The 24584-nt window shown below is 46.5% G+C and overlaps 2 protein-coding genes across 2 annotated transcripts in view; both read right to left on the bottom strand.

Annotated features, from left to right (window-relative positions):
* Nucleotides 1-4173, bottom strand: part of Ppef2 (protein phosphatase with EF-hand domain 2) — a 34198-nt gene extending 30025 nt beyond the window's left edge. The window contains exon 1 of the mRNA NM_001107210.2: nucleotides 3922-4173. The gene's annotated coding sequence lies outside the window, so the exon portion shown is untranslated. The remainder of the gene's footprint in view (nucleotides 1-3921) is intronic.
* Nucleotides 4174-5175: 1002 nt separating this feature from the next.
* Naaa (N-acylethanolamine acid amidase) lies at nucleotides 5176-24280 on the bottom strand. The gene is given in 11 exon segments (NM_001010967.2): nucleotides 5176-5880; nucleotides 6481-6558; nucleotides 8206-8234; nucleotides 8924-8990; nucleotides 9681-9743; nucleotides 9853-10025; nucleotides 11357-11433; nucleotides 14323-14413; nucleotides 19168-19294; nucleotides 23033-23197; nucleotides 24043-24280. Coding segments are annotated over 10 exon segments (1089 nt in total). The 5' UTR covers nucleotides 24264-24280; the 3' UTR covers nucleotides 5176-5880; nucleotides 6481-6482.
* Between the last annotated feature and the right edge of the window lie 304 nt (nucleotides 24281-24584).

Here is a 24584-nt window from a genome sequence, read left to right as displayed (position 1 = left end):
ATACAGGCAGAAAGGAAAAATAAAACAATTTTCAAGAAAAAACAACTTAAGAGTAAAAACTGCAGGCTGGGGAGATGGCTGTGAGGGTAAAGTGCTTGCTACCAAGGTGTGAGGGGCCTAAGCGTGGATCTCCAGAACTCGAGGGGAAAGCCAGGGGTGGGAGTAGATCACCAGCACCCGTGTAAAGGCCAGGCGTGTTCGGTGCTTCCTGATAGTGGAGACAGGCAGATGGTGGGGTTCCTGGGTGCATCTAGTGAGGCAGGAAGTGCTGGGTTCAAGAGAATCTGCCTCAAAAACATAAAGTTGAGAATGAGTGGAAAGATTAGAAAACAAATGATACCAACCCAGAGCTTCCACCACAAGTGCATGAGCACACATATATATATACACACACACACAAACACACTACCACACACACACACACACACACCACAACACACATATACACAAACACAGCACACACACATAGCACACAGCACATACACACACATACATACACACACACATACACACACACACACAAACACAGCACACACACACACACCACCACACACACATATACACAAACACAGCACACACACACACAGCACACAGCACATACACACACATACATACACACACATACACACACACACAAACACACTACCACACACACACACACCACAACACACACATATACACAAACACAGCACACACACATAGCACACAGCACATACACACACATACATACACACACATACACACACACAAACACAGCACACACACACACACACACCACCACACACACATATACACAAACACAGCACACACACACACAGCACACAGCACATACACACACATACATACACACACATACATACACACACATACACACACACACAAACACACTACCACACACACACACCACAACACACACATATACACAAACACAGCACACACACATAGCACACAGCACATACACACACATACATACACACACATACACACACACAAACACAGCACACACACACACACACCACCACACACATATACACAAACACAGCACACACACACACAGCACACAGCACATACACACACACATACATACACACACATACACACACACAGCACACATAGCACACACACAGCACACACACACATACACACACATACCTACATACAAACACAGCACACACAGCACATACACACATACACACAAACACACACACATACATACACCACACCACACACACATACACACAAACACAGCATACACACACCACACACACCTCACACACATATACCACAAACAATATCACACATACACCACACATACACCTCACACACAACACACAACACACACACATACCACACGCATACCACACGCATACCACACGCATACCACATGCACACACATACACCACAAACAATATTACACACTCACCACACATCACACACACACACACATACACACACACACACACACACGCATACCACACACACATACACCACATACATACCACACTTTTGTGGTTTGCCCTGGAGTTATCTGTATTTTGATGCTAGTTCCACTGCCCCAAGGATGGCTGCCTAGTCACTTACTCAGGACTCAGGTGACTTCACCAGAGCCTTCTCCGCATTTAATTTGTAAAATATAGGTGAGGGCAGGTACAGGATAGAAGGAGGCCTGTCATTGGACAAGAAGGAAGGATGGGCAGGAGAAAAATTTGAAGGAAGAGGAGACTGGAACGGAAGGAGGAAGAGACAGGAGGGACAGAGAGAGAAGCTGTGGCAGGACAATATGGCAGGTGACGTTAAGATTCTATGCTGTACCTTTACAGGTTGTTATGAATGTTCTTTTTTTTTTTTTTTTTTTTTTTTTTTTTTTTTTTTTTGGAGCTGGGGACCAAACCCAGGGCCTTGCGCTTCCTAGGCAAGCGCTCTACCGCTGAGCTAAATCCCCAACCCCTGTTCTGAATGTTCTTAAGGGATGGATGTGTACAGGGCTTTGTATGTTTATGTGGGCAATTATATCTTATCAATTGGGCCAAAGGTTATTGTGATGTGAGTTCTTTTATGTATCGATTTAAGTGTAAGAAAGTGTGCGGTGGTTAGAGACACTGGGCCGACGTGGAGTTGGGATGTGTGTTTCTGGGATGGAAACCTGCCTTGGGAACTAGATAGGTAGAGAGATTGCTGCCAGGCTCAGAGAGAGGCCTTTGGCAGTGTGATATGGGATGGAGCAGAGCAGGTGAGAGGCTTTGCTGACTGAGAATTAAGATATCTAGCAGATATTGTGGGGCACTGTAGTATAGACCTAGTGGGGATAAAAGATACTCTTTTATTTTTTATATTTTTACAACGCCACCACACCACATGCATACCACACACACACGCACACACACACACACACACACACACACACACACACCACATACACACCACACTCCTGGGAAATAAGGTTGAGAGAGCCTCACACAACTGAACTGGGTCCTCTCATGGTGACCGAGAGCTGCCACGCCCAAGGTTTGCTGTGACCTGTCTTTGTAAGTCACGGTGATTTCCACATTATGCCACTCTGTGAGGGAGGTTCCTTGACTCTCTAGAACTTGACAAGTCAAGTCAGTCAGGCCTTACAACATTCTTTTTAATCTGTTTCTCTGCTCGCTGACTGAGCCTAGTGAGTGGAGGGAAAGTTGGTTATCAGGACTTGAAATCCAGAAAACATGAGCATAGCCACTCCAACAGAGGCGTTCTCTGATGGACCTTCATCTTCAAACCAAACAGAAGCAGGAAAGACAGAGAATGACAGTGACATGCAAAAGTAAGCGCAGGGCAGGTGACAAGAAAATGGCCTGTGTCCTGGGGCCTGGCTTGCCTGTCCTGCTGATGGGATCAGGAAACTGCTAGCATCTTTGGTGAAGTTGCAGCCTTCACAGACCTCCTACACAAGGTGTTGGAGGCAACAGAGAAGCTATACTTACTTAGGCCGAAATGATACATGAATTCCTACAGAGATCAAGAGTGAATAAACTGCTTATGTAAAACCAAAGCAACCTATAACCTTGAACACTCCCTGATCAGTGTCTCTTACAAACCCACCTTTCTTTACTAAGAAAATTTCTCCAACTTAGTCTTGTTACAATATTCTTTGGGCAGTGTTGGGAGAGTAGTTGAAAAATGTGTGGTGCGTATGTGTGTACAGGCACGTGTGTGTTGGGGGCTGGAGAGACTGCAGTGGTTAAGAGCACTTGTTGCTATTTTAGTGGATCAGGGCACTGGATTCCCAGCACCCCCACAGTGGTTTGCAACCACTTATAAACCCCAGTTTCAGGGGACCCAACACCCTTTACTGACCTTCATGGACACGAGGCATGCACAAACATTTATATATGTAAAATAAAAGAAATAAACCTAAAATATTTTTAATAAGTGTGTGTGTGTGTGTGTGTGTGTGTGTGTGTGTGTGTGTGTGTGTGTGTGTGTCTCTGTCTGTCTGTCTCCTGGGGGGGATATTCTTAGCAGCCCTTAGAGAGGTCTAATGAAAACTACTAAAATCCTATATAAACCCCCTGTAAAGACACTTAAGTTTGACTCTCATCCACAAGGCCACAGCCATGCGTGGGAGTATCTCCCTGTTTCCCCAAAGCACCTCTCTGTATTAACTCCTGTGCCTAATATTTATGTTAGAAACGGACTTAATATCCAACTGTGCTTATACTGACTTTCATTCATGGAGGCCACACATCTTGGTTTTGCCTGGATGGAGGCCCCTAGGGCCCAGAGAACTCTTGAGGATGCTCTGGGAGATGGGGGGAAGCAGTGTTTCTATCTTTCTATCTCAGTTGTCTATAATGAGCCTTTTCCCTCCCACATTAAATTCATTGGTTAACTTCATGGTCTCATCTGTTTCTGTCCCATAGGCTGGAGATCTGGACTTACCTTCTAGGCGCTTTGCTGACTCTGAAGCCCGAGGAGGCAGGCACCTAACCCATCCATCTTCAAGGTTGGTGGGTGGAACTGCCTTATGGATCTGTGGGTCTAACAAATCTGATGCCACCTTTGTCTGATGTCTTCTCAGAGGGTGGGAGGACACGGACTACCCTGGCTATGCATTTCAAATGCCATGTGACATTCACAGTATCCACCTTCAAGCTCAGGACAGCAGCCTGGGTCGAATGAGTCCTGGGGACTGGAGACAAGTCTGCAGAGGATGGCACGTCTCCTGGGGATGGAGGACTCCCCCCCAACACACACCCACACCCAGTTCTAAATCTTCTTACCATTCCGGATTAGGACGTACATTCTCCAAGCTTGAGCTCCTTAACCCAGAAACACAGAGTGCTGACCCCAGAGAGACCAGTTACCAGCTGTTCGAGATGCTCCACAAAGGGTGCTTCCCGCAGCCCACACAGAGGCTTCTTCTGTTTGCAAAACTCGATTGAAATATCCTGCCTTTCCCACGGACAGAATCCCCACGGGATGTAGCTGAGGTAATTGTTAATCTACATCTCCAGATTCATTCTTCAGTGAACCTAAGGAGCTTGAGTGTATTAAATAGGTAATTAATTCTCCCATGAATATTTGCAAAGACATCTATACCCAGTTCCCTTTCCTACATCCAGTAGGAAATATAAAATAATAAACTATACTTAAAAACAGAAGCTCGCAGTTTCAGGCTGAGCAGGTAGACCACAACGCTCAATGTCTTGCAAACTTTTTACTTTTCCTGACAACATCTTGTGGTGAGAACTTTGTATTTTTTGTTTTTTGTTTTAAAAAAAAAACAAAAACCACAGAAATGTCGTTTTAATCCCAGATGTGGGGATATAGGGCTGCTTTGAAGCAGCTGACTATGATTTGCCTCCTGCTCTAGCAGAGACAGGTATTTTCTGCGACTGTGTGATGTTTGGAATTCTGGGGACTTTTTAGAGGGTACATAAATGCTAGAGCCTGGATAGAAAGGTTGTTGGTTGATCGCTGTTGATGGTGGTTTGTTAAGTAGAAACAAGAAAAAGAAATTAAATATCCTGACAGCAAAGATCAAACTTGCCGGAAGGAACTTGACACCCCTAATCCGCAGGAAGTAGTCTAAGGATAACGTCACCCTTTCCCCTCTATCCTTTTTCCTCCCCTATTCAGTCTTTAGGGGGGCTGAAGGGTGGAAGAAAAAGAGAACCCACAAAGCAGCCAATGTGCAGCTAGCATTTTTTGACATTTTATTAACAAACGATAAAGAATGACAGGAAATTATTTGTTGTCACATAATTTTCAAAAGCACTAAGAAATTAGCTTTATTTTTAATAAGGCCCACGTTAAAACAATACATTAGAAGTTTATAAAAAGTGAATTTCCACTATATAGAAACATGAAATCAAAGGTCAGAGGAACATATCTTCAAGCAAATTCTACTCAGATTAGAGGTTTCCACTCCTGAGAGAAAACTTTTGTTCGTTTATCTATTTACTATTTACTTAGTGGTGCAAATTCTGCTACTGAGCCTCACCCCAGCCTTAGGGGAAATTTTCTCCTGGGGGGTTGTCCACAAGGCCTCCCTCCACACGACAGCTATCTTGTCTGTTCCCTTCTTCAGTGGAAAAGCAGGGGCGTGGACACAGAATCACAGGAAACCTGTGACTAGTCAGGTGCAGCCTGACCTCCGAGATCAGTTATCTGAGTTGTTCAAGCCAGGGTGGGTTGTTAATGAAGCTCAAGGGGACCAGGACATCAGGAGGATGCAAGACAGCAGAATACACTCCTCTTCCTCCAGATGTGTGCCAAGAGATCTACCCCTTCCACAAGGCAGAAAGGCTTTCTGAAGAGGGAGCCTGCGTTGCTCAGGAAACCGTACAATACTTCCAGTCTTAGTCTTCCAAATGCAGCTCTTTGACAATAAATCATCTGGTAGGGAAGAAAAAAATACATGCTTTTAATTCCAACAGTAATGTCTTTACATTCCCATGACAAAAGGTTGACCTAACCATCAGGTCAGGTTTCTCAATTCAGACACCTGAGCAGGAGAGCCCTGACCACCAGTGCTGTCTAGAGGCAGAGTTCAGGATCACAGGAAGGAGACTCCTGTCTCCTCAAGTCCTTCCCTTCCCCCATGGGCTCACTGGTGCCTTCAGGTAAGTTCTGTAGGGGTCTTTTGCCTTCAGGATCTGCCTTTTGATGCTCAACGACACTGGGCCTCACGATTGCTCTGGAGACACACCGGTCTTCCTAAATATCTGCCCTTCTATACGTGAGGAGGTGACAGCTGGCCTTGAGAGCAGGGTTTGTTAAGGAGCGCTGGGCAGAGACACTGAGAACATTCTGTGTCATATAAACTCTCTAAAACAAAATACCTACCGTTTGTGTATCACACGCTAAATGCCTGTCAGAATTCGTAACATACATAGAGAGGTCACCCTTGTCTGTGAGAAGCATTTGCCACCCGACCCAAGCAGTACCAAACTGTCGAGTTCTTCGAAGCCTGGGCACACTCCTTCACCCGCTCACCTTCAGCTTGGGTTTCTGATCATGGTCATGTACTTGTCGGGCTCAGCAGCGCTCATCACTGTGGTATAAATTGTGTAGCTGAAATAAGAAGACCAATTCTTATGTATGAGTCACCTTCGCTAACACGATGCTCTCCCGCATCTCCTGGGATGCAGGATAAGGATGCAAAGAGGCAGAATGTTTAAAACATAAACAACCATGAGCTCTAAACTGTCTTTCTTCCTATTTTGAAACGCCACTGAAAGCCAAGTTGGACAACTTCTAAATTCTGATTACTCAAAGCTCATGCTGAGGTAGTGAGTGGCGGTCAGCCCATTTGGGGAACTACCTCTAGCAGAACCACTGCCTATTTGCTTGAAGGGGACTTCACCCCAACTTCTTGCCACAGCTGTCCTTCAGAGCGAACTCAACTTCCTGTGGCTTCCCCTTAGAAGACTATGTAAGACCTCCAGGCCAGAGAAACCCTAGCTCACACACTGCCACGGTCAAGACCACGGGCTAAAAGAGGGAGGAATTATACTTAATAATATCAACAATAATATAAAAACAATACATTTTTTTAATTGTTTTGTCCTGGAACTCACTCTGTAGACAAGGCTGGCCTGGAACTCACAGAGATCCCCCTGCCGGTGCCTCCTAAGACCTGGGCCACCAACACTTGACTAAGAATATTTTTAAAAACCAAAAGAATAGATGCATAAAAAGAGAAACAAAGGTATTTTTAAAAACCAAAAGAATAGATGCAGAGAAACATCTCAGTGAGTGGTCAGCAGGAGGAGGGAGGAAGGAGGAAGAGGAGGAGGAGGAGGGGGAGGAGGAGGGGGAGGAGGAAGAGGGGGAGGAGGAAGAGGGGGAGGAGGAGGAGGAGCTTGAGAGTGGGGAGCAGAAATTTAAAGGTGGCAGAGGCTTTGTCCTAACAGGGACTCATGAGTACTGTCCCTGAGCAGACCATGCAGACCAAGGGGCAAACATGTCACCACCGCCCACCTCCTTCCGCTATCCAGGTCGCCCTGTCCTCTTGGCTTTGGTTTGGTTTTCTTGAATTCCTTACCTAATTGTGATGTTTACCTACCTCTCCTGCTTAAACTAGAACATCTGTCCCCTTTGCTTGGCTCACTATCGCCTCCCTCACGGATATCTCGCAGCCGACCCCACCCTCCGCCCCCATCCCTCCACCCACGGGAGGATGTGTGAGAGGTTGTAACAAGGTAACCCAAAAACAGGCTAAAACCCGGCAGCGCCCCCTCATTCTACTTTGGATCACAGCTCTCCCCTGCTCCCCTCTGCACACAGGTACGCTCATCCGTCAGGGAGTGCCTATCTAGAGACTGGTGCTTATCTAAACTAAGATACTTCGACCAGCTTCTAGGCTTAACCCTGCAGAACCAGTATGGGGACAGTGAGCGGCCAGACCATGCCCTCACCAGGAGGAGCTACTCCGGAAATCTGACTCCATTCTTGCTCTATGTAAATCTAGCCGCCTGCAGTCTCTGGAAGATGAGCTCTGACTCACAGAACCTTTACTTGCCCTGCCCAGCATGCTGATTGAAACTTGTCTCTCTGTTTTCCCCTAGTACTCTCGGCTCTTTAACTGGCATGTAGGAGTGGCTGGGCTGGCTTTTGGAGGCTGATAGTTCCAGGGCTTTTGGTCTGAAACTCAGTTACCTGGCCTCAGTAACATTTTTCCTGGTGAAAGTGAAGGGATATGCTGAACATGCAACTTACTTGTTATAAACAGGAAACACGGATAAAACCTGCATAGGAAAAAAGTCAGATTATGTATAAGAATATAACCACGGGCTTAGCAGGTAAAGGAGCTTGCTGCCAAGCCTGAAGATCTGAGTTCAATCCCTGGAACCCGCATGGTAGAAAGAGAAAACCAATTCCCATAAATTGTTCTTTCACACACACACACACACACACACACACACACACACACACACACACACACACACTTTATATAAAAAAGAATATAACCACTTAACACTTCAATGTATCTTAGGATAACTCAGCCCCTGTCCTTTTTTTTTTAAAAAAAGATTTATTTATTTATTATGTATAAGCACACTGTCGCTGTCTTCAGACACACCAGAAGAGGGCATCAGATCCCATTACAGATGGTTGTGAGCCACCATGTGATTGCTGGGATTTGAACTCAGGACTTCTGGTAGAGCAGCCAGTGCACTCAAACGCTGAGCCATCTCTCCAGCCCTTGCCCTTTCTTTTTTTAAAACAACGAACATATTAAAGCTATGTTTATTTCTCTTACTATGAAGACAAACTTAGGTGAAGGCAGATACCCTAATCTATCTAGAACCAAATTCAGAAAACGTCATGTGGCTTTTTAAAAACGCTTTCAACAGTATAGAACTTTTGCTGCAACATTTTTCCTGATTTCAGAAGAGGTTTACACCCCAGGTAAGGTAAGCATTGAAAGAGTTACCTGGAAGAGGGTCTCCAGACTGAGGTGAGCTTGCCCTGTGGCATTTAGGGCTTTGATGGCTGGTGTCCTACAAGAACAATGGGCAACAGTCACCAGGTGCGTATGGAAACCCCGAGTCTCATCAGATGTCATTTCGAGAGGCACAGCGCAAGGCCCAGACTCTCCTCAAAACAGATTCCAGCTCCTAAGCGCCCTTCCTGTTGGGTCCCACTGAAGTGGGGTTCGTTCTGCTAGACCCCCTCAACCTGATGCTCAAGAAAACTGAGGCAGTTGCTGCAGAAATCAACTACTGTCAAACGTGTGGGACAATAGAGATTAGTGAGGTACACTCATGTCCTGCAGCCAGATGATTCGTGGTGTCTCTACGTCAGAAAGAGCGATGTAAGCCCTCGTGTCAGAAGGCTAATTGACTATGGCTTATGGGAAATGATTTCTTTCCAAATAAAGCCTTCCGACTGTAGTCCATCAGTCAGCCCCTCTCTTGCACCTATAGGTAGATGAGCAAAGGCCCCAGGGGCCCCACAGAATCAGTGGTGGGGTTCATGATAGGACCAGTGCTCCTTGACTCCAAGCCAGAGCTAACCTTATCCCTCCAGCCAACACCAACCACCATGAAATTTCCCTCCCCGCCCCCCAGCTCCTCCACACCATCCAGACCTTGGGGAGAGGCCAGGTGTAATTTCTGGAAGGAGATGGCACCTAGAGGTCTCTCCTTTCCCTGGTGTAGGAAGGGAGAACAAAAGAACAAAGAGTCTACCTTCGGTCATCCCTCTTGGGCACAGGCTCCCAGTGGTCATAATTGGTCTCGACTCGGAACCACCTGCGGCAGAGCACATTAACTTGTCTTATCCAGGGACGACTGTTAAATATAAAAATAACCCCTACTTCAGCAAATAAAAATTTGATAAAGAGACTGTGATTCTACGCACGCTCCATTCAGAGGGTCAAGAGGCCAAATGTCCGCGGGGCCACCTCTGTCCCTGGTGATGACTACTCCCTCCTGGGGCGATGTACCCCCAACGATGTAATACACATCAGCAATGAGGGGAGTCTTGGCCAGCGTGTAAACGGCCGCTTCGAAGTCTTCGGACTCAGTCAGGGTCTAAAGAAAAAGATAAAGCGGTACCAGCAACCTCATCCAAGGGAAAGGACCGTGTTGCAGAACACACATTCCAGAGTGTAACCTCCTTATGCTAAGTCAGGCTGTAACCTGTAACTCTTCTGGCTTTATCCCGTTGTCATGGGGACTCCTAAGGGGAGAACAAAACAACTGTGACAAACTCCTCAGCTTTGGCTAAGGAACATCTCTAGCAGACCACACCTCCTATTCATTGTTCTCCCTAGCCACTGTGTGAGCTCTGCTCTGTACTAGACTGGAGGATGTTACAATAAAGACATCAACAGGCAACGGTGAAGTAATGACAGAAGAAGCCACAGCAGGGAGCTCATCTTAAGCACAAGAGCTCAAGGACCAAGAGACAAACAGGAGTCACACGGGGTGGGGTGGTTGTGGGACTGAGTTCCAGGCCAATGGAGTCAACTGGCAATGGCTTGGAATTGTGGCATGGCGCCATTAGAATGAGGAGACAGACTAAGTCTATGAAGTCTGAGGCAAGCAGTGAAGGGGGTCATTTTCCAACTCCCCCCTTCCGTTTGGGCTCCTTTGCTAAACGGAGCGGCCAAGAACCCTCTGCATTGGGACCCTCCCACCCCTCCACCATCACGACCACTCCTGGTCACTTTCTGAGAGGAAGACATTTTGCAGACGCCATCCTATTAAGACACAGAGAAGTATGAGGATAGGAAAGGGGGCAAATGACAGGACAATTCAGGAGCTAGGGTCACCAAAGGCTCTCTCAACAAGGCACGTAAGTCCCCGAGACCCTGACAAGGCATTGTGAGTTCCCCAGCCTACTACACATTGCTGGAAAGATGAGATATCTTTTTTTTTTCTTTTTTTTTTCGGAGCTGGGGACTGAACCCAGGACCTTGTGCTTGCTAGGCAAGCGCTCTACCACTGAGCTAAATCCCCAACCCAAGATGAGATATCTTTATTACTCTTTTCGCACTTATCCCGTGTGTCTTCTCTGTGTCTCCATTTACCCCTTCCTTTTCTCTTTACTCTTGCTTTAAAGCAGCCCCATGCCTCTGCACGGATCAGAGCTGAGCTGGGTACGAATCACACCGGATTCTTGTCTCTATCCCAATAGGACAGAGCTGGTTAAAACCTGTCCTCGTTACTGCTAAGCAGTCTCCTGCTTTATCCTCGATGTTTACTACGGAAACACAGATGCGTCTGGGAACACTCAAACACTTCTTCTTAGGGGACAGCGATCGATCGATCGATCGTGTGAGGGAGGCGAAGCCGCAGTGTGGTCACTCTGTGTAGACGGGCTCAGGAGCAGGGCAGAGTCCACACTATAGGTTACTCACTTTGCGGATAAGCCAGCTGATGGGCGAGTGTCCCAAGGAAAGCGCAGCAATCATGTTCTCCCACCACCAGCCTTTGTCTGCGTGCATAAAGAAGCGTCAATCAGCCCAAGGTCCAAAACCATGCGCAGGAAAAATAATCTTATTAATCAAGTTTTTAAATGACGTTTATTTACATCCTTCGTTTTACTGTGGACTTAGGTGAGGGTGAGCGCATGCCACAGCATGCACGTGGGTGTAGAGGACGGCTTGCAAGAATCGGTTTCCTTCTTCCACCGTGTGGGCCCCGGGCATGAAACTCAGAGCCTCAGACTTGGCGTTTACCAGCTGAGTCACGCAGCTGCCACCATTCACAAAATTTGTTTTCTTCCTAATATTATAATTTAATCTAATGTGTGAAAGAAATTTTAGCTAATGAAGAGTGATTTTACTAGTTAGTGTCCAGCTTTCAAAGGCCTGAATTTCCTCCTTTTATATATATATATATATATGTATATGTATATATATGTATGTATATATATATGTATATATATGTATGTATGTATATATGTATGTATATATATAGTGTATGTGTGTGTGTGTGTGTGTGTGTGTGTGTGTGTGGTGGGTTATGTGCATGTGCCCATGTGCACAGTCTATGTGTGGAGATAATGAAAGGACAGCTTGAGGGAAGTTCTCCCTCCTTCCATCTGGGTCCCAAGGACCAAGGATCCAGTTCACTAGGCTCAACAAGAAGTGCCTTTGCTGGCTGAGCCATCTTGGTGGCCCCAAGCCTGAGGGACACTCGATCATAAAAACATCATATACACAAGTGAACGTTTATATTCATACAATGACTATAGATCGCTTCTAATAAACAAAGGTGTGCAGATAGTCACCGATTTTTCTTTTTCCTCTTTTCTTTCTTTTTATTTTTTGAGGTAGGATCTTCCTAGATAGTCCAAGGCAGACTCTAACTGGATACTCTTCTGCCTCAGCCTACAGGTGTTGAGTACAGAGGTGTGCCACCAGGCTTCGCTTCCCTCAGGTTTTGAAAACAGAATCTTTTGTGTCTGATACAACAGTGATTGTGTTAGATAAAATCATGAAATAATTATATCTCGGGCAAGATTAAATTTTATTCCTTTCAAGGGAACCTGCTCAACAGAGATTATGAAGGTTAATGAACTTGTCCTTCTGCGGTAGCTTATAGCTTTGGTTGTGAGTCTAGACTTTAACAGTTGAGCCATCTCTCCAGTCATTTCTGACCCAGCTTTAGCAAGTTTAAATATGACAGCAGTTCATCAAATTTGTACATTACAGACCAACTCAGTTACTTAAAATTGCCCATATTCTCACAATCACTTTAACAAACATCTTAATTCACAAGGCAATGGAATCAAAGCCTGTCAAAGCCCGTCATTTAAGTACACATATACATCTGCAGCCATCACACTTAAAAACACCTCTTAGCCTTGTCATGTTGTGGCTGGAAGTCAGATTCATTCCTGACTGATGTGAATAAATACACATGGATAAAACACTGAATGCTGTAGATGAGAGAGAGAGGAAGAAAGGGGGGAAGGGAGGGAGGGAGAGAGAGAAAAGAGAGGAAGGGAGGGAAGGAGGAAGGGAGAAAGAGAGAGAGAAGAGAGGGAGGAAAGGAGGTAAGGAGGGAGAGAGGGAGGGAGGAAGGCAGGGAAGGAGAGAGAGAGAGAGAGAGAGAGAGAGAGAGAGAGAGAGAGACCTATCAATGAGTCAATGACAGCATGATGCTAGTCAGGGGTCATCGGATGAGGAATGTAATAGACATACTCTTTGCTCTCCTCACTAAGCCCCTAGGTTACCTCTCACTAAGCTGCAAGATGTCGCCTCTCTCTGGCTTTCCACATATTATAGAATGGAACAATGTTGCCTTGAGGTTTGGGCAATGACTCAGAGTTGTTAGCAAACAGAACGATTCAACTGACTGAGCCTGAGAAATGTCTCTTCCATCCATTAGCCACCATTTCATTTTGTAGCCTCAGTTTCCAGCTCTGTATCCTGTCCATACAGGTCTCCAGGACTGGCTCTGCCTGCTTCCGTGAGGAAATGTTTGAGTGCCTGCGTGTTAAATCGAGGAGGTTCATAAATGTTGCTTGTGGACAGGAAAATGGGATGAATTCAATAGCATCCACTGTGTTCTTCCGACTTTACCTTAACCCAGCACAGTTCAGTCTCTACTGAGAAGCCAAAGTAAGGGTCAAACATAAACCAGGTCTAGGCATGGTGGTGCTTTTGCAATCCCAGCATTTAGGAGGCTGACACGAGAGGATCCCAGTAGTGTGTATGTGTGTGTGTGTGTGTGTGTGTGTGTGTGTGTGTGTGTGTGAGAGAGAGAGAGAGACAGAGACACAGAGACAGAGACACAGAGAGACAGAGGCAGAGACAGAGAGAGAGATAGAGACAGAGAGACAGAGACAGACACACATACAGAGAGAGAAAGAGAGAGAGAGAGAGAGAGAGAGAGAGAGAGAGAGAGAGAGAGAGAGAGAGCTGTTCACTCTGTCCTAGAATTCTCCTACAGCTTCTTCTATTATGGTTAAAAGTGCAGACACTCACTATGGCCACCATCTCCTCAGCATCTCTGATGTCCTCCCTGCCTCGACTGCACAGACTGTCTCATTTCTGTGACGTACCCACAGTGACACCGGTGGTCTTTTCCGTGACTTTCAGACCACCTAGATGATCTCCTCTGGCCTCTGTAGACCCAGACTGGGATCCCAAGGGTGGGGGAAGGCCTGTCCCCCCAGACCTCTGTGCTTTTGGTTCTAACCAGTACCCGAGCTCACCCTCAGCTCTCACAGGCTACTTTCTGTCTCCCCTCACTAAGTGAAAGTCTCTGGCACTGGAAGGTTCCTTTCCAGATTCTGCTGGTTAAGCCAGTGAGGTATGTACCCGGAAAACCTCAAGGATTTGGTTTAAAATGCTCAAGAGTTTGTTTTAATTACCTCGTTCATCACCAGAAATTGTAAACTTGTGGGGACTTTGACCTGTCCACAGTCCTACATAGCCAACAAAAGTGGTCGCCGTGAATACAATCTGAAAGTGGGAAAGAAAAGATATTACTTTACCACCCAACAGAATATATGCTGAAATCACTTAATTTCCTTGCAGTCTCCAGCATTTTTTGTTAGTTAGTTAGTTAGTTAGTTAGTTTGTTTGTTTGTTAGTTAGTTAGTTGTTAGGTGTTAGTTGTTGAGACAAGGCTTTACTATGTGGGCCAGGGTAGCCTGGAACTTGCTATGTTGGCCAAGCTGGCCTTGAACTCACAGAGATCTGCTTACCTCTGCCTCTCCTGAGTGCTGGGATTAAAAGTGTTTGCCACCATACCTAGTCTCCTGGATTTTCTTTTTAAAAAAGAGGTTTGAACATAATAGAATGAAACTCTGGAACAGCATTCTAGAACAAAAGTTCTTAGCCAAGTTGGGGGAAGTATCAAAGGACAGATTTAGCAAATAAAATAGATGGGTATCTGTCTGTCTGTCTATCAATCAATCATCTATCTACCTATCTATCTCTCTATTTATCTATCTATCTATCTAGAGTTTTTTTTTTTTTTTTTTTTTTTTTTTTTTGGTTCTTTTTTTCGGAGCTGGGGACCGAACCCGGGGCCTTGCGCTTCCTAGGTAAGCGCTCTACCACTGAGCTAAATCCCCAGCCCCCTATCTAGAGTTTTTAAGATAGGGTTTTCCTGTGTAGGCCTGGCTGTCCTGGAACTCACCAGGCTGGTCTCAAACTCAGAGATGGGCCTGCTTCTGCCTCCCAAGTGCTGGGACTAAATGTGTGTACCCTCATGCCTGGCTCTCCAAACTGCTTCTTAGTAAACGTGCTTGGCAGGACAAGAAGTAATGGTAGTGCCTGTGACTTTCTCAGAGGACCTCCCTGGTCCTTGTACACGAGTGACGGTGGTTACAGACAGACGACTTAGGACACCATCCACAATGTCGCTATGCAGGAGTCATGGTAGTTACCAGACTCTGCTCAGTCAGACTCCTGAAAAACTTAACATAACTGATTGCTTCTAGCCCTTTGCATTCTGTGTGTCTTACTTTCAGTTAGACTTCCATACTAAACGTAGCAAATGGGGCCTGACTGAAAACTTGTTTGGAGCTCATGACGAGAGACACTCTACAGGTACGCTCTGTGGAGTTAAGGACGTGCAAGCTCTGTGGGGGGACCAAGTGGAGCAGCTTACCAGGAAGAGCCACTTGCAGTGTAAATGCTTTAAAAGCCACCCTACATCCAGCTTTTGCTTAACCCTATGTTCATCACGGTAACAAGTCACAGCTGCAGTGGCTGAAAGATACCTCGGGCAACAGTCTTTGTTCATTAAAGGGAGAATCCAGAAGGTGCACAGTCTGTATTGTTAATAAAAGCTAACTAATATCTCTTGTTTGTTTGTTTGTTTGTTTTCAAGACAGGGTTTCTCTGTGTAACAGCCCTGGCTGTCCTGGAATTCACTTGGTAGATGAGGCTGGCCTCAAACTCACAGAGATCCACCTGCCTCTACCTCCCAAGTGCTGGGGTTCAAGGCATACATCATCACCACAGTCCAGCTTGGCTGATTAAGCTTTTTATATTCCGAGAAGTTAAATAAACCTAGAGTCGTGTTATTTTTATTTTTAAGACAGTATCAAAGTTAGATGTGGTGATGTATGACTTTAATCCCAACACCCTGCACCTAGCAGGCAGAGGAAGACAGGTATCTGTGAGTTTGAGGCCAGTCTTGTCTACACAGTGAGTTTCAGGAGAGTCAGGGCTACAGAGAGGGACCCTATCTCACTAACAAAACCAAACCAAACTTAATATTAAACTAATAACCTTGCTTACAGGGCTATTCAGACTCAATCCACTTGGCTCTGAAATTAGCTTAGGGTGATTGAACTGTGTGGAAGAAGGCGTTGGTTTCCTAAACAACTTTTCCCCTAGACTTCCGGAGTGCCCCCTTGAAGGCCCCACATCTTCCTGAGTGCCTCGTTGAAGACCCCTCCCCCATTCACAGGAGTGCAATGGGAGCACATTGACCCAGCCATCGAAACTGAGGAGATGGCTCTGTGGTTAAAAACATACACCTCGGGCTGGAGAGATGTCTCAGTGGTTAAGAGCACCCAACTGCTCTTCTAGAGGTTATGAGTTCAATTCCCAGCAACCACATGGTGGCTCACATACATCTGTAAAGAGATCTGATCCCCTCTTCTGGTGTATCTGAAGACAGCTACAGTGTGTACTTATATATAATAAATAAATAAATCTTAAAAAAAAATACACCACTCTTGCAAAGGACCAGAGTTTAGGTCCCATAAAAACCTACAGTAGAGTTACAAAGAAACAACTTAAAACAAACGAACAGGGCTGGAGAGATGGCTCAGAGGTTAAGAGCACTGACTGCTCTCCCAGAGGTCCTGAGTTCAAATCCCAGCAACCGCATGGTGGCTCACAACCATCTGTAATGGGATCTGATGCCCTCTTCTGGTGTGTCTGAAGACAATGACAGTGTACTCACAGACATGAAATAAATAAATCTTTAAAAACAAAACAAAACAAAAAAAAAACCACCATCACCACCAAAAACAACCCACAAAGCTCTTTTAGGGGCTCAGTAGTTCAGAGCGTTTGCTGCTCTTCCAGAGGACATGGGTTCAGTTCCAGCCGCACATGTTGGCTCACGGTTGATTTCAACTCCAGTGCTATGGGGTCTATCTCCCTCCTCTGGCCTCTGAGGGCACTTGTACACACGTGGGGCACCCAGTCGCCCAGACACACAGATAAAATAATAAAATCAAATAAACCTAAAACCTCTTTACAATGCAACCATAGGGGAAAACAAAAGGAATCCAAAAAGTCCCGCAATCCTCTGTCACATCGTTCACACCATCCGCCCTCAGTCCTGAGGGGACACACCCTCACTCCCAAGGAGACAGGAACGGAGTTAGTGAACCAAAGCCACACTTTGCTTGCAGTCATTGTTCAGAGAAGCTGTAAGGTATCTTTCTTTGCAGTTCTGCACTTAATCTCTATATAAATAAATGTACTTCCCAGCCAGCTCTTCAAGGCGGTTAACATAAACCCTTGTCCCCTGATGCTTACAATCTATGGCTGAGCGACGGCCCCTGGGAATAGCAGGGGCTGAGGTCAGCTCTCGCCTTACATGGCTCCACTCCTACATGGTGTAGGGCACATGAGTCTGTTAGGCCTGGTGTGTTTCTGCTAAGCCATCTCTCCAGCCCTGTACAGCCTGCTCTGAATTTAGCAAAAGACATTTTCTTTCTTTCTTTTTTTTCTTTTGTTTTTTTTTTTTTTTTTTTTTGGTACAAAAACAACACCCAGGTGTAAGCTGCATGGATTTGGGAACGGTCACCTAAGCACCATAAACAAAGCCATGGCACAGACTATCCCCGTGGGATCTCCAGCGCAAGCAGGAGCTAATGAAGCAACAGCCATGGGATAAATACTTCAGGTTAACTACATTTAGTTCTTGGACACTAAGAATATTTCCTCATTATAGAGCATAGAAAGACACAAAGCAGTCAACTGATATAGCCATTCCATCACTCCGTCGTGATATTTTAGCAGATCTCCTCTAAGAATCAATTAGGGGGTCTGCAGAGAAGGCAGCAGTTACAGGCACTCACTGCTCTTGCAGAGGTCCTGGGTCTGGTTTGGAGAACCTACTGAAGGCAGCTCACTGTAACCCCCATTCCGAGGGACCTGTGCCCGCTTCTGGCTTCTCCAGATTCCTGTATGCACGTGGTCTCACACATTTACACTTAAAATAAAAAATAAATAAGCAAATATGTAATTTTTTTTAAAAAAAGAACCAATTATGGGTTTGTACTACCACTGTTACCGCATGCAAATGTTCTTTTGAAGTGAACGACAAGAAAAAAAAACATTGTCGATTAATGTCAAAGTAAGGGAACAAACCCGAGAAAGGAGAAACGTTCATTAAATATTTCTGTATTGCTTGAATCTTTTATGAGCGAAAGGTTTTCTCTATCAGGTGACCAAAGGAGTATTCAGCAAATATGCTTTATTATTGCTGAATCAACGCAAAATGCGAAGAACAAAGAGAGTATATAACCCTTGTCCTTAAGGCCCAAACCAGGCTCCTTTCTGTTGCTCGGCACCATACACTCTGCGCATCCCATCACCACTGATCAAAGCTGCTCTCTAGGCGTTTCCAGTCACGTGACTATAGTCCCCAGGAGTGCCTGATGCCGTGGAGGTCAAAGGGTGCAACAAATCCCCTGGAATTGGAATTATGAGTGGTTTTCAGGCACCATGTAGGTGCTGGAACTGAACCCAGGTCCTATGCAAGAGCGGCCAGTGTCCTTAGCCACGGCCACCCCAGGATTTAGCCACCGTTTATCCAGACCTACGAGCTTTACACAGAGGACTTCATTTAATCATAACAGCCATTTCCATGAAGCAAACGTTAACGTCTCTGAGCTGGAGCCTGCGGAACTGGACTGAGACACTTTCTAAGTCCAGCTTTGCATGGTTTTGAGGATCCAAACTCTGGTCCTCACACTTGCGCGGCAAGTACTTCATCCCCTGAGCCATCTCCCCCAGCCTGCTGTTTGGCTCTTTCCGGGAGAAGAACCTAAGTTAGCAGGCCTGGCAAAGGATTCTTATTCCAGATGAAATGCCCTGCCGATTTCTGTATCTCATTCGCTGGGTTGTTCCTGCCACTGACCTCTCTCTGCAAGTTGTGCGCATGGCTATTCCTACCCCTGATCTCTGCATGTTGTGCGCATGCCTGTTCCGGATCTCTGTCGCGCGCATTGCTGTACCTGCCCGTTCTTTACAAACTGCACGTCTGCTGTCAGCTTTCGTAAGGCATTTCCAAAAGGATAGTCCAGGTTCCGGCCATGGTAAATACGGCCTTGGGAGTCTTGGGCCACAATACTGGTGCAGAATCTGAGCAAAGGAAAAGCCCAACATGAATGAAAGCAACCAAAAACAAAGACAGTGAGATTTCTGTCTTTAAAACAAACCCTCAAAGCATCAGGTTTTCTTGCTTACCGCTGGCATAAATGCTATAATATACTCTTGTACGAGAATATGGAACTACAGTTCCTGCTGGAAAATACAATTGGACAGAATGCAACTGATATGGATATACCAAACGAGAGTTTCATCTTCCCCCATGTCCCGTGTGAATGCGGGGCACAGCTAGATAGACCGCTGAACTCTGTTCATCTCTCTGCTTGCTGGTACGTTACCTATTAACACGTTATCATGTAACCCAATTAGCTAGCCCAGGCTACCCTGTCCGGTAATGCATCGTTAGAGCAAACATGTGCACGTGTGCACACACACACAAACACACACATGAAAAGGAACTCAAGGCTGGGCATAGTGACAGAAGTCTTTAAACCCAGAACTTGGAAAGCAGAGGCAGGTAGATTTCTTTGAACTTGAGGGGCCTGGTCTACAAAGACAGTTTTCAGCCCAGACAGGGCAATCCTGTCATAAAATCAATCAATCAATTTTTTTAAAGATTTATTTATTTTATGTGAGTACACTGTAGCAGTCTTCAGACACAACAGAAGAGGGCATCGGATCCCATTATAGATGGTTGTGAGCCACCATGTGGTTGCTGGGATTTGAACTCAGGACCTCTGGAAGAGCAGTCAGTGCTCTTAACCCCTGAACCATCTCTCCAGCCCATCAATCAATCTTTTAAACAAACTTTTTTTCTATTACTGATTTTCTGTAATGATTCAAGATTACTTTTAAAAAGTTTTAATTTTTTAAATTTAATTTTTAAATAATGTTACTTTTATAATTAGGAAAAAACAAGTATTACCTCACTGGTTTGTCTAAAGAAGAAAACTTGGGGGGCTGGAGAGATGGCTCAGCAGGTTAAGACCACTGACTGCTCTTCCAGAGGTCCTGAGTTCAAATCCCAGCAATCACATGGTGGCTCACAACCATCTGTAATGGGGTCTGATGCCCTCTTCTGCTGTGTCTGAAGACAGCTACAGTGTACTCATATATAATAAATAAATAAATCGAAGAAGAAGGAGGAGGAGGAGGAGGAGAGGAGGGGAAGGAGGAGGAGAGGAGGGGAAGGGGGAGGGGGAAGGGGGAAGGAGGAGGAGGAAGGGGAAAGGGGAGAACACTTGGCGAGGTTTCAACTCTTAAGGTTTCTGATCTTGACCTGGAAGGCTCTCTTAGGGTTGGGAAGCCAGGTAAGTTTGTGAGTGGTTAACATTTGTAGAAGTGCTCTTAAAACTGATATTTTCTAAATGGTGGCAAGGTGAGCACCTTTGCCAAATCTTCTCTGGGCGCGCCCCGGCACTCATCATCTAGACCAGACTTGCCTCAGACTCAGAGGGTTTCCTGCCTCTTTGTCCCAAGTGCCAGGATCAAAAAGGCACGCACCACCATTCCAGGTGTGCAAATCTTTCAATGTGACCTCTCCTGCAGGAGCACAGGGGACAAGGACACGCCTCTGCTTTGGGAGGGGTACTTTGGGCATGGAGAGACTTGTGGTGAGCAGCCTTGGAACTCACCAGCAAGCGACCCCTCAGAGGCTTGGTTTCCACATCATCACACAGAAAATCCCACCTTCCCCACAGGGCTGTGCTTCGACTCAGTACTGCAGAGTTAGTGCTCTCCCACAACCAGCCTTCAGGCCTGAGAGCAGAGCCCTTCCTACTTGAACCAGAAGGCGCTTTAAAAAGAAAATGAGGCAATTTAAGGAACACCTGAATCTGAGACACAACATTAGACTCATTTCACTGGAATGCTCGCTTTAATCTGCTCCCGTCTCGGACTCAGTGAGAGATGCTCTATGGTTTTTCTCATTTACTAAGCCACAAAAGAGGACACAGTTGGAGGTGGGGGAACAGGATGGTAGGGGGTTACCTGAGTCCCCTTTGAGCATGTGAGTTTAGCAGTGGCTCCTTTCCCAGGGTAAAGCAATTAAAATACTTCTTAGGAACTGTGCTCCTCTGAGGTGGGGAAGTTGCCACAGTTTGTTATTCCAAGAACTTCCCCTCCATCTCTTTAAAAAAATATTTTTAATTAATTAATTAATTTTTTGAGAGATAGATAGATAGATAGATAGATAGATAGATAGGAGGTTTTTGTGTAACAACTCTGGCTGTCCTGGAACTCGCTTTGTAGACAAGACCTGCCTTGAAGTCATAGAGTTCAAGCGCCTGCCTCTGCCTCCTAAATGTTGGAATTAAAGGCCTGAGCAACACCTGAGCAGCACCTCTGGGCTGCCCCTCCTTCTTCTTAAGGTAGCCAGAAGCTATAAGCACCTACTGGACGCAGGGTATAGCACTCCCATAGACCAAGCACTGTGGAAGCTGAGGCAGCAGGATCAACAGGAGGAGGCCAGTCTCAGTTACACAGGCCGACCCTGACTCAGAAAACAAACAAAGCAATCATCTGGAAGGCAGAAACAAACCTAGGTGGCCCTCTCTTCACCCAGGCCCTGTGGCTGAATCCACAAACGTTTAAGGACCCTCCTGCACTCTGCCTAGGATCAAACTTTCACATCGACACTGGTGTAGGGCGCCTGGCATAGTCCTCTGTGACCTTGGCCCTGGCGAAAGCAGGCTCTCGAAGAGCAGTGTGAGAAAGAGCTCGGTGAGGATCACACCAAAGGCTAAGGAGAGCCTCACATTAACAAAAGGTGAGCCCACTGCAGGGCCATAGTGTGTATGAAGAATATAGTTCCAAAACCATTTTGGACAGTGCATTTTGAGCAGGGTTTTTGGAGGGTGTAGGTAGATTTGCACCTATTTGTAACAAGTGGATGCCAACATGCCAGAGGACACCGATCTCAGGCAAACAGGGCTTCTTTATCGAACACAAGCCCCACCCCCACCCCCACGCCCATCCCCGCAAGACTGATGGATCAGGAGCTAAGCTGCGACCACCAGCCAGAATCCTACAGAGCTTCTAAGCCTGAAATCCGTCTTGTCTTAACTTTTCTACCAAGACGTCCATGTCAAGTAGAACGTCAATTCCCAGGGAGGTCTTGGGAACTTAAACTTTATTCCATCCCTACTCAAAATGGAAGTCTTATTCTACATAGCTTCTTATATTGGTGCAGGTGTCTTTTTTTATGGGAGGGTCCACTTCCGGGGCAATATGTAAAGGCAAGAAACTGTGAGAGCTCACACGTAAGTGCAGTAAGTAAGTGCTGGGCGGTTGGTTCCGGTCCAAGCTTATTGTGGCTGTCTGTACAAAGCAGTTCTAACTGACCTCCATTGTGATTGGTTTCCAAGAACACCAAGGCACAGAGCCTACCAGAATCTGCAACCAGCTCGGGCAGGAGAGTTTCCTAGTAACGGCTCCTGAGAAAGTTTCCTTATACATTAGTAACTGCAGAATGGCTGACTAGACACGCAACAGTTCCTAGGCCTTAAGGGTTTGGAAAGTGAGACGCCATCTAGATCGGTGACAAGATAAAAGGAAGCTTGGGTAGAGCAGCCACTTCACTCTGAAAGTCCACGAGGCTCATGCTGCTCTGATTTCCCTGGGGAGTCAGAGACCTAAGGTGACTTCCAAAGTGCAGACAGTATCTTGTCTAATCTCAAGGCAAACATAGCTCCTCCACTCACTGTGGGTGGCGCAAGTCCCCGATAGGTGACGATTAATTGACTTTAATCCATCCTAGCTAGGGATACTTACGCGGAAGCCTCATAGGCCAAGTTGACCAAGACACCCTCTGCCAGGCTGAGGTTGAGGTAGTCACATATGCCGCGGATCTCGGAGGTGAAGGGCTGAGGCAGGAAGCTCTCCACCTTCTGCACGATTTCTCCGATCATCTCTAGTATCCACTGGGGAACCCTGTCTCTAGAAACGAAAGAGCGCGAAGCTCGTTTCTCCTCTCAGAGCATGGCCCGTGACGTGTGTGAAGGAGGGGAGAGGAATGTTGAGAATATAGATTATTTTCAGAGCTGAAGCACTGCGCTGTGCCGCTCCATTCCTAGCGTCCTAACTGGAGGGAATAAACCTGGCACGGGAGTGCAGGGCTTTAATCCCAGCTACTCAGGAGGCTGAGACAGGAGGATTGTAAGGAAGAGCAACATATGTTTCACAGCGAGATTTTCTTTCTTTGTTTTTTTCTCCCATCATAACATTTCTATTCATTATTTAGGAATTTCATACAATGCATCCCGATCACACGCTTCCTATTTCCTCTCGGGTTCACCCTCCCTCTTGCCCCCACCCCCCCTCAAAAACAAAACAAAACAAACCACCAAATCCAATTTATGTCCATATACTCATTGGGGTATAGTCGAAGTCCCAGCGAGACTTTCGAAATGAAAATTATAAGGGCTGAGATACACCCAATGGAGAGCAATCACCACCACCTCCAGTGCCAACCACCATGAAAGAGGAGGAAAGCCAACAAGCTTGGTCCGGGATGAGGAGGCTCGTGGGCTGCATGCCCTACGCTGCACCTTAGCATACTGGGTGACACCTTGTGCGTTATCATAACTTGTGGTGACGCGCGCGCCACCGGAGACCCCCCCCCCGAACTGGAGAGCCGAACCCCCCTTGCTGTGTCAGCCATCCGTTGGGCGCTGCACAGAACAGTGGGGAGGACGGCGGTGCTGCGGTGAGAGGGCAGGGGTGCAGCACCGGGGAAAGAGCGGAGCTTGACTGCAAGTTCACCGGACTTGTCCCGCGCTCACCCAATAACCTGCGCCACCGCGGCGCGCACGAAGTCTGGGTCGTAGTGCTGCAGCATCGGCAGCCAGCGCAGCTCCGGGGCCGCGTCCAGACTGACGTTGAAGAGAGGCGGAGTGCCAGGGGCGGTCGCCCACAGCCAGGGATCCGACAGCGACAGCAGCAGCAACAGAGCCAGCGCCAGGTGTGCCCCATGGCACGCGGCCCGGATGGCTGGGGTCCCCATGGCTCGGGCTGCTGAGGTCACTACCTGACCAATGAGCTTTTGTAGTGTTGGAGAAGCGGAGTGGAAGTATTGGGGCGGTGCTAGCACCGAAGGCGGGGCCTGCGTTAGGTCGCTCCACCCGGTCAGAAACCCAAGCACTGACACGGCCTCCTGCCCCAGAGGGATGGGACCGGCCTCTCACTCACAGCTAGAAGCAATGTAACACCTCTGTGGGCTAAGAGTGTGAGCTTTGATGTGTATGTAGTATGTAGTATGTAGTATGTAAAAGGCTAGGAGTGGATGTAGTTAATAACTGTGCTACGTGTAGGACCAGGCCTCACC

Source organism: Rattus norvegicus, chromosome 14 (genome assembly GCF_036323735.1).
Source record: "Rattus norvegicus strain BN/NHsdMcwi chromosome 14, GRCr8, whole genome shotgun sequence".
Taxonomy (NCBI): domain Eukaryota; kingdom Metazoa; phylum Chordata; class Mammalia; order Rodentia; family Muridae; genus Rattus; species Rattus norvegicus.
Note: the sequence above shows the minus strand (reverse complement) of the source record. Positions and strands in the feature narration are given on the sequence as shown.